This window comes from Pseudochaenichthys georgianus, chromosome 7, assembly GCF_902827115.2.
Source record: "Pseudochaenichthys georgianus chromosome 7, fPseGeo1.2, whole genome shotgun sequence".
Taxonomy (NCBI): domain Eukaryota; kingdom Metazoa; phylum Chordata; class Actinopteri; order Perciformes; family Channichthyidae; genus Pseudochaenichthys; species Pseudochaenichthys georgianus.
The window spans coordinates 37,115,109-37,130,264 of record NC_047509.1 but is presented as its reverse complement, the minus strand read 5'-3'; the positions used below and the strand labels follow the sequence as shown (position 1 = coordinate 37,130,264).

Below are 15,156 nucleotides of genomic sequence, written 5' to 3'. Positions count from 1 at the left end.
AGGGGGCATATCAGGAGATGTTGCATGGTTTGTGGTTCAATGCCGCAGTCACACACAACGTCCCCGTCATTTAGGTATCCCCATTTGGCGAGAGTGGCTTCTGCACGTCCAACACCAGATCTTATTCTGTTCAGGCATTTCCACACGGCGCAGTCGGTGTCTGCTCCAGGGGGCAGTGCCTCGCTCGCCTTTAGCTCCGTTGTTGTTGCTGATGGGAGGTCGTCAAGTCTTTCTTCCCACCGAGTGACTCTTTCACTGCTTATGCTCGGTGTTCCGAGGGGTGGGACGCTCTTCAGGAAACTTCTCCTGGATTTAAGGCGGCTTTTGGCTCAAAGCCAAAGAGAGGATGTCTTTGGTCAGCAGACTGTCGTTGGCGCTCTTTCTTGCTTGCTGCATTTCGTCGTCTCTCTGGTGGGGCTCTGCCTGCCAGGATGCACAGACGGTCTGTCGGTGTTGATTTCAGGCAGCCTGTGATAATGCGGCAGCTTGCATTGAGGGCGGGATCCAGCTTCTTGGCATAGGCAGCTCGTTCCCATACTGGGCAGGCGTACTCGGCAGCTGAGTAGCAGAGGGCTAGTGCGGTTGACTTCAGAGTCTGTGGGTTTGCACCCCAGGTCGTGCCGGTGAGCTTGCGGATGATGTTATTCCTCGCACTCACTTTGCACTTAGTCTTCTCAGTGTGGGTCTTAAAAGAGAGGCATCTGTCCAGGGTTACCCCTAGGTACACTGGGTGCTCACAGTGTTCAAGGGAGGTTCCTGACCAGCTGACCTTCAGTTGGCGCTTGGCTTCACGGTTTCTCAGGTGGAAGGCACACACCTGTGTCTTAGATGGGTTTGCACGTAGGTGGTTCTCTTCATAGTAAGGTGTTAGCTCTGCCAGAGCGTTAGAGAGTCTGTCTTCCACAGTTCTGAAATCAGTGGCTTGTGCACCTATGCCAAGATCGTCTGCATAGATGAAGCGGCGGGTGTCTACACTTTTTGGTTGGTCGTTGGTGTAGATGTTAAAAAGAAGTGGTGCAAGCACACTTCCCTGTGGGAGGCCATTCCTGAGTCTTCGCCACCTGCTTTTCTTTCCTCCTAGCTCAACGAAGAAGTGCCTATATTCAAGCATGCTTTCAATCAGCTCTGTCTGGCGGGTGTCTCTTGTGGTCTCTAGGATCTTAGTGAGGAGACGTCTATGGTTGACTGTGTCATAGGCAGCTGAGAGGTCGACAAACACCGCACCAGTTACCATCCCTTCCTCATATCCGTCTTCGATGTACTGGGTGAGGTTGAGTACTTGGCTAGTTGTCGACTTGCCAAGGCGGAAACCTGCTTGTTCAGGGATGAGGTGTTCGTCAACAAAGGCACCAATTCTGTTGAGGATCAGACGTTCAAAGAGTTTGTAGGTGTCGCTCAAATCCTCGAAGCATAAATCTATCGATCATAAATCTATCGATTAGATTTATGATTAGAAAATTATAAAAGTAGGGTAGACATGTGGAGATTATCCGACGGAACAAAACGTGATCCGTCTCTTAAATGTGTGTCAGCCCCAGCTCCAAAACCCTATGGAGAAATTGCATTGGTTTTTGTCGAAGAAACCGGATTGTTTTTGGTTATTGTCTTCGACAGAGACTGTTTTGGCTTCATTGATATTGTTATAGGGAAGCAGCACAGACCTGCATGGAAGCTGTAATGAACCGTTGATGGTTTTCCACCTGTCTGTCTCTGCAGAACTGGAGAAAAAGTTCAAGAGTAACGAGCAGCGGATGCAGAAGCAGCGCACGGAGCTGGACGAGCTGAAAGAAAACGCCACGGTGGTGCGAGACGAGATCCGGGTCCAGGTGCAGAAGTACAGTAACTGTGTGTGAGGATGTTACACTCACCGACCTGATGCTGTAGCGCAGAGCAGACTTCTGACTGATGCTGTGACTTGGACACACAACCATGAAAATAAAACGCTGCTCTGGTACCTCCATTCCTTTACTACTATATCAAGTTTTACACATTACCTGTCAAGTGTTATATATCACAGAATGCCTTCACCTGTCTACGTACTGTACCACTAACTGACTAAATATCAACCCTGTAATGTATGCTATGCCTTTAAGCTATTATCACAACAGGTGGATGACCTGTGGAGAGTATGATAATTGATTCCATAAGTAATAAACAGAAGAAATATATTAAAATGTTGTTATTTTGACCAACAGTGCTTTCTATGTTTTTGCTGTAATTTGACCTCATTTGTATGGTATTTACAATATGACATTCCTATAAAGAAATATGCGGAAAAGTACGATTTTTTTTAAATGAAATGTGTTTATTTTTATTACAAAGGAAACTCTTGATTCAATGCAAACATAAATGTTCTTATGAGCAAAATTCATTATGAGATGATGGAGACAAATAAATCTGATACCGTTTATGCAAATGCATTTTATCATGTGTCCTGTTTGTGTCAGAACGCAATCATTCCAATAACAAGTTTAACACATTTGAAATAGTAGAAATGTAATTGTATTTCATTGCCACTAGAGGGTGCTATATACTCAGCGAGGCAGTGAGTTCTCCCTGTCTCTTTCCCTCATTTCAGACTGTTTTATTATGATCTATTATGCTTTGTGGGGTTCCCTTTCCTGTAGTGTGGTATATAGGTTTGTGTGCATGTAAATTATCTCCAAAGGCTAAAATCCCCAAAGTTGACATTTGAAGTTGGCCAACTATCACTGTTGGCACAGTTGGCCTGTTTCATAATTGTGTTTTGTCAACGTAATTGAAATGATTATGTTAGCAAAGTTAGCTACCTATCTTACAGCAGATCTGCAATAATATGGGAAGGAATCATGAAATCACATAAATAAATGACGCTTTCTAAACTGACTAAATAAATGACACTTTCGGTACATTTCCAGTGACAGTTGGCCAACTCCATAATCCCTGAACGTCAACAAGCACTCCAGTCCCAGATGTGTGCACCAAATGTTGGTGTCCCCGTGTCCGTTGGGTTTTGAGCTTTTGTTGGTGCAGCGCTTTTAGTAAACACTGCACATGTTTCAATTTGGGCCGTTGTAGTACATTAGCCATAACCCATCACTGTACCCTGTATGCAAGGGCAATTTTGCTTTCGCTAACTGTACGGAGGCTCAGTCACTGGTACATTTTTATATACAAAGCCATGTTAGGGAAACTTCCATCCTACATCTGCTCCCTGATCTCACGGCGAATTGTAAGTGGCTACTGCCTGAGATCGCATGCTGTAGTTTTATTAAATGTGCCAACTGCTAGGACTGTCTTCAACCCGGTATCACGGCAAGACGTGAACATGTGAGGATTTACCATGCTGGGAGACGTGAAGATGTCACGATTTCAAACGTGACAGTTAAACGGTATTGTTAACCCATGTTAACCAGTGGAGAAATAACCGGAAATACCAACCAAATGCTACTCCGACGATTTTGTAATAGTCACACTCGATTACGCCGATTTTCTTATTGCCCCAGCTGGTCGACACCTCTATTAGCAGAAACAAAGGCTACATTAATGTATTAAATCGATGTTAATCCGTGTGTGTGAATGTGGAATTAACGGACGTGACGTTGTGCGATTGAGTTGCCAGGCAACAGCTTCGGTTCATGTTAATTTACAAACTCTTCAAATACAACCGTAGTTATATTTAAAAACATGTTAGAAGGCCTCACGAAATACTTTAATGCAAATTAAAAGGTAAATGTGAAGGAATGTGTGTATAACAAAATACATCGGTCATACACGAAACCGGAAACAGACGTAGGCAAGATCCTCAGCTCGATGATTGGATGGTTTAGCCGCAATGCATGCTGTGTACCGTTATGGTGTAAATACAGCCTATCTACCAATTGGATCAAATATAAAAGTCAGCCGAATTAGTGTTGATACTGCAAGGAGACGTATTGTGTGAAAAGAAATGTAAGATGTTGTTTAATTGCTTATATATTTATGATCCACGTCACATCTTCAGTTGTGGCGGCAGTTCTCCTGTTTGTCTAGAAGTCTTCTCAGCAGGGCTCTGTAAATAGAGAATTACGGCAGATATGTAATATTTAATGCAGCCGAACTGTGTATTACAATGCCGTTATGTGATGACTTTCAAAGAGAAAAGCAAGCACACTCGGAATAAAGTATTATTGTATTTTTAAAAAAACGTTTTCAGATTTCACATCACATAAACAACAAATCCCAGCATGCATTGCGGCTAAACCATCCAATCATCGAGCTGAGGATCTTGCCTACGTCTGTTTCCGGTTTCGTTTATGACCGATGTATTTTGTTATACACACATTCCTTCACATTTACATTTTAATTTGCATTAAAGTATTTCGTGAGGCCTTCTAACATGTTTTTAAATATAACTACGGTTGTAGTTGAAGAGTTTGTAAATTAACATGAACCGAAGCTGTTGCCTGGCAACTCAATCGCACAACGTCACGTCCGTTAATTACACATTCACACACACGGATTAACATCGATTTAATACATTAATGTAGCCTTTGTTTCTGCTAAAAGAGGTGTCGACCAGCTGGGGCAACAAGAACATCGGTGTAATCGAGTGTGACTATTACAAAATATATCATTACGTCGGAGTAGCATTTGGTTGGTATTTCCGGTTATTTCTCCACTGGTTAACATGGGTTAACAATACCGTGTAACTGTCACGTTTGAAATCGTGACATCTTCACGTCTCCCAGCATGGTAAATCCTCACATGTTCACGTCTTGCCGTGATACCGGGTTAACTGTCTTAGGGAAGATAGCTTTTAGATGCGCAGCTCCGTTGTCTTGGAACAGTCTGCAAAAGGAATGGAAGCTGAGCAATTTGGTTCCACTAAATGTTTTTAAAGCAAGGATAGATTCTATCCAATTGGAAACTTTTGGAACCTGTAAATGTTACTAGCTATTCTTTCACACACACATACGGGTATTGGGCCGAGGGCGACACCGTACTTCCGGTATCCGCCATTTTACGCGAGGTGCAAGCAGGCAGAGGGTTTTTTAGCCGTACACCGTCTAGCTGTTGCTAAGCTTCCTGTACTGAATATCATAGTCTAGTGCCTTAATCAATATCTAGTCAACTCTAAAATACCACATATATGCAATGACATGATAATATTATTGTGACAAGTGGGGTATTCACCTGGTGTTTCCAGAAATTAGACGTAGATGTAGCCAAAATCGACGAAGGCCACTTTCGAGGGTCGTTTTTCCATACATCTGCAGGCAGTCTGTAAGACAACCCACACAGCTCTAGTTTACGCTGGTAACGACCTAGAGCACACCCCTCAAGTCCAGAGATGTAATCCGAAGACATGCAGCGATTTCTTCGGTCGTTAATTCAGAAAAGGGACATACTCAAGTACCTGTTTTCTTTTAAGTAGTTCACACATCCTTTATCATTAACTGTATGTAAGTTGATGGTCTCACATGATTCCCATGATTCCTCAGGCGCTCTTTAACTTGAAAACATATTTGTGTGTGGGGATTACAAGTCATTGATCACATGTTGATTTTGAGCCCTTCAGTCAGAGCTTTTCCAGCCTTGAATACCTGTAGCTTCCATGTACTGCAAGACCCAGGAATGATTCACTGTCCTCAGTCTGGAGGAGCTCTCAGCTCTTCTCTCTGCTGATGCTGGCACTGCATCCTGGGCTCTAACAAAGAGAGGCTGTCCTCAAGCCGCACAGGGAATGTGTAATCTGACAGAGATTTATTTGTTCTGGAGAACACAGCACCTGCACACATCACACACACTGCAGAGCCAAAGAAATAACATGTGATAGTTTGCAGTGTAGTCCTAACATTAGTTCACTCGATCAGATAAAGCTACATGTGTTTCCCTGCAGGCCTGTGGTGGAGATGGTCCCAAACACCTGTTGGATGAGGCAGATGTTATGGAACTGGGCAGCCGGGGAGCTGTGATCTGAGCGCGGTCACGAGTGGCTCATTGGGTGCAATCAAAGGGAATCTAATCCGTCCAGCAGGGAGCGCGCATTCCTACTCAGACACAAACTGGCAGGGTTTACCGGAAAACAAGAGCTGGGTTTATAAAGGATCAACTTTTATAATAAAAATGATAACACTTCATAGCCTGTTAACACCGATGGAATGTAACTAAGTACATTTATATTAACTACTTTTTACATACTTGTACTTTACATGAGATTTTTTTCCCACATTTATATTATATTCCTTCTTCTTCTCCACGTTTGAAAGAAATATTGTGCATTTTTTTACTCCACTACTGCATGTGATGCTCATGCTATAGCCTACTAAGTTAAATACTGAGTTCAGGAATGTTGTATTGGCGTGTTTTTAGAACGTGGCATTTCTACTTGCGGAAGGCTTTGACTACCATGTATATATACAAATAAAAAGGAAATGTGAGAATTGTAAAACAATCTCTCTCGTACTGTTCTGCTCCGCTCCAAAAGTCCACTCCGGGGTTTCCAGCGCAGAGTCGCAGGAGTTTAGGACTCCTCATCGCAACAACGGTGCTCAGCCTCGCATCCGTCCGGCAGCTCCGCAGCAAGTGGACCAACAGGGAGACTGTACTACACAACAGAGAAGCGAACTCCTTAAACAACACGGTGAGTGGCGACTTTGTCATTAACTCCCCAACTGTTTTAAGTTTAAAGACATGTTGGTCAGCTCAACTCATTCAGCTTTAACTAGTCACAGTTCGTTTTTTATATTAACCGGTTAAAACAGCACAGAGAAGGAACAAAAAACAACAACAATTCCAAATTACCTCCACTGGTAACATTTTGGGGACCTGTAGTCGGGGGGAAAAGCAAAACTTCTTTAACTCCAACTTTTTCTAAATGTTTAATGTAATAACTGTGTTGCATGTCGCTGTGTATAACACTGTTCATCATACATGCCACAGGTTGCCGCAGCCTCGCGGGTTGATGCGCGCTCAGAGATGAAAGCGTCACTACTAATGCTCGCCTGCGGTAAGTGCACTGTACACACCGAGAAGCCTTTAAAGTCCCTTCATGTTTTCTGCTCCATAACAAATCCTCAGAAGTGATTCAGTGAAGGCTGAACACTGTCTCCAGGTCACTGGGCTCTCTTTGATTAGTCTCTGGAAAATATGGAGCTTATGTTTTTGTGTTAAGTCTTTGGATTTCACGTGAATCCATGTCAGTTGATCCGGACACCTGCTACAGCTTTGTATCTGCAAGTGAGAATGCTCTGATAGGAGGTATTATCTCAGCCAACTGCTAGAAATGTTCACTAACAAAAGATAATATCACTTCTTACTCAAAACTACATTCATTTTCATGAATATAACTCACAAGAAAAAGTACATTTCAAAGCCAAAATAACAGTTTCTAAATGCATAAATGCGAGTTGACCCATCAACATTTTCTCTTTTTTAGTCACAGACTTTATATTAGCTTGTCTTATTCATTATCGACATATAGAAAAGTAAAGAATGGTGCAGAAAATGAGAAATAGCTCTACTAGAAACAGTAGCCTGATCTCTGTGGATGTCTGTGAGGCTGATGGGAGTATCGGCCCCTGCGCTGAGATAAGATAGATGTTTCTTTTTTAGGACCCCCGGTGCCCTCCGGGTCTCTGGGGTCGGCCCTGTCTCTGCCTGTCGGCCTCTCTCTGTGGGTGGTGTCGCTCTGTTTATGGTCCTCCTAAAACAGCCCAGCTGAATCCGCAAATAGAGACACCCACTCCACACCTACCTCCAGCTCTGTTGAAGACCCCTCTGTGTGTGTGGCTGACAGAAATACAGGAAGGCTGGGAAATAGAACAGATCTAAACTAAAAACCACCACCAACACAGTGTCTGATGAAAGATTCTTTGAACTCTTTTCAGTGTCATTTCATGGCTTGCAATGTTCAGAAAAGTGGTCAAAATAGAGTCCTTAAATCTGGAGGGTTAGCAATTACGGTTCCCTTATTTTAAAGTCAAAGGTTGTTAACGTTTTATTTAGATCGGTGATGTAAAATCTGTGATTAACGCAAGCTTACTAACATTTTGTTGTAAAACATCAAATACATCAGTAAATACGACACTGGTGAATGTTTGAAGATTCTTTGGGTTACAAAAACAGCAGACAAATAATTAAATTAAATAGTAAAAGTCATCACCCTGAAACGATCAGATATCTAAAGATTTAGTTGACTAATGACCTTCAATAAAAGGCCTCCTCATGCATTGTTCCCTCCAGATGAAGACAATGGGCTCATTGCTCCTGTTAAAGTCTATTATGGCGCGTTTCCACTGCAGCGGGTAGCTCTCTTTAAGCGTGCCGAGCCATGCGGGGCCCGTTTTTGGTTGCGTTTCCACTTGGCCTGGTTTTGGCCCGGGGCTACTTTTTCACCTTTTTTCTGGCCCGACTAAATCGTGGTTCTAGGGCCAGGAACAACCAGGCTGAGTCGGGCTGAGTATGCTAAACTAGAGAGAGAATCGCTGGCAAGGGGGCTACAACTACAACAAGATGAACATATTTGACCGTGATTTAATTGTAATACACGTTTCAAAATGATGCCGAAGTAACAACATACTGATACCGGTTAGTAAAAACCATGAATTAATGCTTTGACAAGCTGCAGACAGACGGCAGGCGAAAAACCCTTTTAAAATGCGTGTTTTCTAAATGGAGCTTGGCTAAGCTAACGTTATATATGCTCCGAACGTCCCCACTCACAACAACGGCCTACAGACATAAATAAACCAGCGACTGTATTCACCATGACACAGGCAGTCTGTGGTTTGTACTTGTTTAGCTTTTGTCTAGTTTCTGAACAGATATGAGGAGCTGTGAGCTCTGAGTGCTAACAGCTAACGGCTGTGGGTTTTTTCTGGGGCTCTCATTGAAGATGACGTCACGGCTCCGCCTACACTGCGTTACTATAGTAACTACCCCAGTTCCTAAACTGTAATGCAAGCGCAGCATTAAAGTGACCCGGGGCTAATAAGGCCTAATCAAACCGAGCGAGGCCGAGCGAGGCCGAGCAGTGGAAACGCGCCATTAGTGCCTGTTGTTAGCACCCACAGGCCTCAGGCATGATCACTGACCACTCCTGCTTTACGGTGGTGGGGTTAGCTTCCGGAACACACAGCAGCACACTTGTCTGCTTTTTCATCTGCTTTTTGTAACCTTTGTCTTTTGTAGATCAAGAGGAAACACATTGGAAAGTAACAATAAGAACATGAGTAAAAGGATTCTACACAAGATATCTGTTGTTCTGTCAAAAAGTACAGTTTTGGGGGAATTTTAGGAAGTTTGTTGATGCAGTTTATAGAGTGTCCACTTAGGCTGTGATAGGGGAGGATGGACGGGTCCAACACAACCTGCGCTAACAGTCAACTTTACATTACAGGCAGGCTTACTTAACTTGCTTACTTTAACCCAAAACATGACCTCTTTTCCTAAATCTATCCAGTTATGGCGCATAATCACAATCCCGTAGTTTTGGCATCTAAACCGAACATAACTCAAATGAAAACCTTTAAACTAAGAACCTTTTTATAGCGTTATAGTAATACGCAGTCTGCACCTTTTTGAAGCATTATAGTTGTAGATAAAACAGCTGATAACAGCCATTGAATGCAGCAGGTGTGTAAAGAAGTTGGAAGAAGCAGATTTCACCTACTGAGGCGCGTTCACACCGCAGTACTTTTCCCACTAGTTCCGATATAGTTCCGAAATGTTGCGTTCACACCAAAAAGAGCCGGAACTAAAATTAGTTCATGAGAACCTTTTCACCCCCTTTTCCGTCCCTGCTAGAGAGCAGGGACTTTCGTGGGAGAAAAAGGTTCCTATGTCTGATTGGCTGGGCGGATTGCAAACCACGCCCCGTAAAACTCCCAAAAAGTTTTGTGAAGCCGCCATTTTATTATCCTCGCATTAGCATTATTAGCATTAGCATTAGCCCAGCGCAGAAACGCAGAGAGACTAATTTATGGCAACACAAAATAAAACATGGGAGCGGTGGAGATGAGGAGGTGTCGGCGTTCTGGCGATTTACTCGGAAGGCTTCAGTAGAAGCTGCTGGGAGTCCCAGCAGCTTCTACTGAAGCCTCCCCCAACTCCGGGGACTTCCGGCCGGGGACTTTGGGCGGCAGTATACGCCGTGAAGTGGTTTGCGGCCTGCCAGTAAACCCAAAGCAGAAGAAGAATAAGTGACGTCAGCGGCTTCATTTGCCTAATCCACCCCCAGGGACTTATTCCGGTGTGAACGCGATCTGTACTTAGTTCATGAGAACTAAAGAGTTCTCATGAACTAAGTTCTCATGAACCTTTGTGGGAAAAGTACCGCAGTGTGAACGCGCCTATTGTTTCAGATATTTTTCAGGGCATTTTACACATTGTTTTAAGTCAGACTTGAATTTTTTTTTTTTAAAGAAGAGTTGCCACTGCTTTACTTAACCATTGAACTATTGAGTATTTTGTTTTTGGCCAATGCTTGTCTCTCTTGGTCATTAGATCTGGTTGTTGGGAAGTCATCTTGAGCATTAGTTTTGCAGTACACCATATAAGTAAAGAGACTAAGTCAAAGGGAAAAGTCTGAGATGTAAGAGAACCTGTTTTCCGCCTCTGAGTGTCGAGAAAAGGTTAAAGTGTCTGTAGAGGAAATAAGTGAAAAATAAGTGCTGAGAGTATTAGAGGAGATTGAGAGAAGGAAACAGGAGACGAGGATGTGTTTCAGAGTGGAAAAGGTGAACAAGTGTGTCTGACATGGGGTGTCTGTCACACACTGTCATTGCAGAGACAGGGAGCTGTCAATTCAGATTCCTGACGCCTCCCAAGACCTGCTCCAAGGTCAAGGGGTCGTGTCCAAACCCCTAGGGCAGACACAGGGTTAATTGGTGTGTGTGTGTGTGTGTGTGTGTGTGTGTGTGTGTGTGGTGTGTGTGTGTGTGTGTGTGTGTGTGTGTGTGTGTGTGTGTGTGTGTGTGTGTGTGTGTGTGTGTGTGTATACGAATGTATGTGCGTGTGTGTGTGTGTGTGTGTGTGTGTGTGTGTGTGTGTGTGTGTGTGTTGTGTGTGTGTGTGTGTGTGTGTATACGAATGTGTGTGTGTGTGTGTGTGTGTGTGTGTGTGTGTGTGTGTGTGTGTGTGTGTGTGTGTGTGTGTGTGTGTGTGTGTGTGTGTGTGTGTGTGTGTGTGTGTGTGTGTGTTTGAGAGAGTAAAAGGGCTCAGGCTGCAGGACAAAGGAAGCAGCCGTCCTCTCTTTCTCTTTTCTTTTCACTTTCTTTTTATTTTCTGCTCTTGGGGGTGGGGTGAAATGTGGACGTGTAGGAAGCTGGTCATGTGTGTGTGTGTGTGTGTGTGTGTGTGTGTGTGTGTGTGTGTGTGTGTGTGTGTGTGTGTGTGTGTGTGTGTGTGTGTGTGTGTGTGTGTGTGTGTGTGTGTGTGTGTGTGTGTGTGTGTGGTGTGTGTGTGTGTGTGTGTGTGTGTGTGTACGTGTGTGAATTAGGGCTGCAACTAACGGTTATAGTCAGTATCGATCCGTCTATCTGCTGATTTGTTGGTCTGCCCCCAGCTTCTCAAAATCAAGGTGTTGTTTATTTATGTCTTGTTTTTTTCAGTCCAAAATGCTAATAGATTCAGTTCAAAATATCAGAAACAAATTAGAAAAGCAGGAAAACGTTCATATACATAAGAGGATATTTGAGAATGTTCTGCCATATTGGCATAACAAATCTAAAAGTTGGTGATTTGTTTCTGCCATTACGCTTTAGTTTGTGGAGTATCAGTGCAGAAGTTTTCTTGAGCAAATTGATGTGATGAAGTTCAACTGTGGGAGCGAGCTACTCGTTATTCATTTCAGAAGAAAGGAAGGAAGGAAGGAGGGAAGGAAGGGATGGGAAGAGGATGGAAGGAATTGGAGAGGAAGCAAGAAAGGAAAACTTAGATGAAAGAGGATCTTGGTAAATCCTCTGTAATTCACCTTTCTTAGAGCTTTGTGTGTGTAGGAATGAGGGGTTTGTAGAACTATACTGACGTCCTCCTCAGATGTGTGTGTGTGTGTGTGTGTGTGTGTGTGTGTGTGTGTGTGTGTGTGTGTGTGTGTGTGTGTGTGTGTGTGCGTGCGTGCGTGCGTGCGTGCGTGCGTGCGTGCGTGCGTGCGTGCGTGTGCACGTGCATGAGTGTGTGTGTGTGTGTGTGCGTGTGCGTGTGCGCGTGCGTGTGCGTGTGTGTGTGTGTGTGTGTGTGTGTGTGTGTGTGTGTGTGGTGTGTGTGTGTGGGCAGGTGAGGGCTGGCATTAGACAGGGGAGTGAGAGAGTGTGTGTCCCGGAGCCTTTGTTAGCGGCAGCCTCCGGAAATGGGCGGATGGCAGAACAATGGTGCGATAAAGCCTACTAACCACCAGTACTAGAGAGGAAGAGAGGCTGAAAAATGGAGGAGGGAGGGGAGGGGGGTGAAAGAATCAGGACAAAGAGAAGAGAGGGACACTTTAGGCACAGGAAAAAAGGGAGAGGGGGGGAGAGAGAACAGGTTTGTTTCTATGAAAGGACGGTGAGTTAGGTTTCCCCGTACTGTTGGCAGGGCCTTCTACAGATGAAAAGAGGAGGTGGAGATAGTGGAGGAGGAGGACTTGAGGGGGAGGATGAAGGGGCATGGAGGAGGAATATGATATAGAGAGGGTCTCATTAAAAACAATAGGGAGGCTGGTACAGTGCTGAACCTGCGTGTGCAAACAGTGTGGAGTGGAACATGTTGGTATGCAAACAGGAAGTAAACATGTTGAGGTTTTGGACATTTTCACATTTTATAATGAGATTACTGATATACTGAGACCCAGCACGGTGTTTGTGTTCCTTTATATTGATCAATATACTTAAATTCTTATTGGACTTTATACTTTTACACTGCATATCGGAGACTAATATTGTACTTTTTGATTAGCCTGAAGTTATAGTTACTTTTCAGATTACACTTTTTCATATGTTCTAACGCTATTTGTCATTCTAGTCGGACCCATTAGAGCGTAAAAACTGTAACTATGACACCAGGTGAAGTAAAGGACTCTCAGTGTTTAGATAGTTAACTTTAGTCTAAGTTATCTCAGTGGGTCTCAAACGTTTTGGTCACGATTAATGTAAATAAGTAATTCTGAGGCACACGTTTATATGATCATTATAGTTATAAAAACAAGAGAATAAATGAAAAAACAGTTATGAAATACTATATGACAGTAAAACAAGAATAGAGTTTAAAAGGGGAACCTAAGTTTCACTTTCGATTGCATGATATAGAAGAGGAATAAGGAAGGGTGGAAGGCAGGAAGAGGGGAAAGAAAACAGAGACAAAGAAAGGAAGGAATGATGTAATGCAATTAATGGGGTCATTATTTTTCTTAAGATATTTCTGATTCGATGTTGTTGTAATGGAAGAATGCCTTCCCTACAATAATACAATGTGTAGTGGTACATCTTGTAGCTCTATTATAACACACAGGGACATGCAAAGGTCTTATACACTCGTGTAAACATAAGACAGTTGTGTCAGGTCGCAGCTCGTGTGTATTTCAATGATATTGACATGAAAATTCAAGATCCTGCATTTTGTTGTATTTGTAGATTTGTTGAAGCCTAGTCACTTAAATACTGCTCAGATTTGACAAAGCTCTTCCACGACAAATGTAGTACCCAGAGTTACTAACTCATTTATATATCATATATAAGTTGATTTCGAGAACTTTATGAAAAGGTATGATTTGAAGTTCAGGAGCTTAAAGAGTCTACATCTCATCGAAGCCTCTGCAGACACTGAACCGTAAGATTTGTTCAAGCATTATGTGTTTGGCAGATTTGTTTGTCTGCCACTCTCATCTCCTGGCTCCTCTCCCAGGGTCATCATCAGTTCAATCTAAGGTTGAGAAATGACTTCACACACGAACACACATGCAGTACTCCCCTATGTATTCTTAATTATTCTCAGAGTACATGGCCTTTGACCAGACAGAGGCTACATCTCCTACACTGGACATGTTTTTGTCATTATATCATTGCTCATAAGTTTACATTCAAGCATGCTTACTGTACTGAAGTACTCAAATGCACACTAAAGTTAGAGAAAACAGGCCACCATCAAACACATGCAAACACACTACAATTAAATGCTTGCCTAAACTAATGACTCGTGTGCTGTAGTTGTAGTGGAGCCAGACTTTCTTCATCCGAGGCTGTGATTAGCACCTACATCTGCCCTCAGCGCTCCATGTCTCTGAGCAGCTGCTGAGGACTATGGCAAACACACAACACCGTCCCCACTAACCAGACCCGCAGCCACTCACTGTTGTCTGCCCAGTAACTACGGGACAAGCTTGTTGACTGTCAGGCTGCACCCAACATCTGCTGGCCATGTGTGCCCCTCAGGCAGCATGGCAGCCACTTTGTGCCTGTACCGTAGTAATAATCATTTAACAGATATGATCTTTGTTATCAAGTCCTGCTGCATGTTGGGGTTTAATGTGCTGTGGCTGTAACTACGTTTGTAGTTTATGCTTGAGCAATTAATCAACATTTTTGCAAAATTGCAATATATGGACTTATGCAATATCCAAACGTTGTATGTGGTTGGGGGCCGATAGTAGCTCAGGAGCTCTGGTTCGATCACCGGCCCTGCAGTCAACTTGTCGATGTCAACTTGGGCAAGACATTCGACCCCAAAGGACTCTTTATGGCATGACAAACAGTGTGTGAGTTTGTGTGAGGGTTAGTTTTCCTGAGCAGGTGGCACCTTGTAAGGCACCTCTGCCTCTATGAATGTGTGTGAATGTGAGAATACTGAACAGTATTTGTACAAAGACTGTGAAAGTGTAGTACAAACATCAATATTTTGCAGAGCAAAAGACTTCGACAATAGTTTTGATTGTATTTTATCCAAGAAATAGAGATTTTCAATGTTCATATGGTCTGACAAGCAGTTCAAAATGTGAGGATCTCTATTAGAGTGTTAGTAAAGCATCAGTGACGGCAGACATGTTGGAATGAAGGCTGGCAGTGAATGTGCCTTGTGTGTCTGCTGAGTTAGGAACAACCATTATTAGGTTTCCATCTAGTCCAGTCTGTATGCCCACCTGTTGCTGGCCGTGTTCCATGTTTCCTCTCCAGCACGGAGTGATGTAGACGTCTCCGGGATGGGTCAGGAATGTGAACGTTTCCT

General features: G+C 43.4%; 2 protein-coding genes across 3 annotated transcripts in view; both read left to right on the top strand.

The window, feature by feature from the left end:
- lamb2l (laminin, beta 2-like) overlaps positions 1 to 2,420 on the top strand; it is an 89,891-nt gene extending 87,471 nt beyond the window's left edge. For both annotated transcript variants that reach the window (XM_034087375.2, XM_034087376.2), the window contains exon 35: positions 1,717 to 2,420. In XM_034087375.2, the coding sequence (XP_033943266.1) occupies positions 1,717 to 1,853 (137 nt within the window). In that variant the 3' untranslated portion in view covers positions 1,854 to 2,420. The remainder of the gene's footprint in view (positions 1 to 1,716) is intronic.
- A 4,086-nt stretch (positions 2,421 to 6,506) lies between these two features.
- lamb2 (laminin, beta 2 (laminin S)) overlaps positions 6,507 to 15,156 on the top strand; it is a 71,165-nt gene continuing 62,515 nt past the window's right edge. Inside the window, 2 exon segments of the mRNA XM_034086982.2 lie at positions 6,507 to 6,604; positions 6,904 to 6,970. Of these exon segments, the coding sequence (XP_033942873.1) occupies positions 6,940 to 6,970 (31 nt within the window). The 5' untranslated portion in view covers positions 6,507 to 6,604; positions 6,904 to 6,939.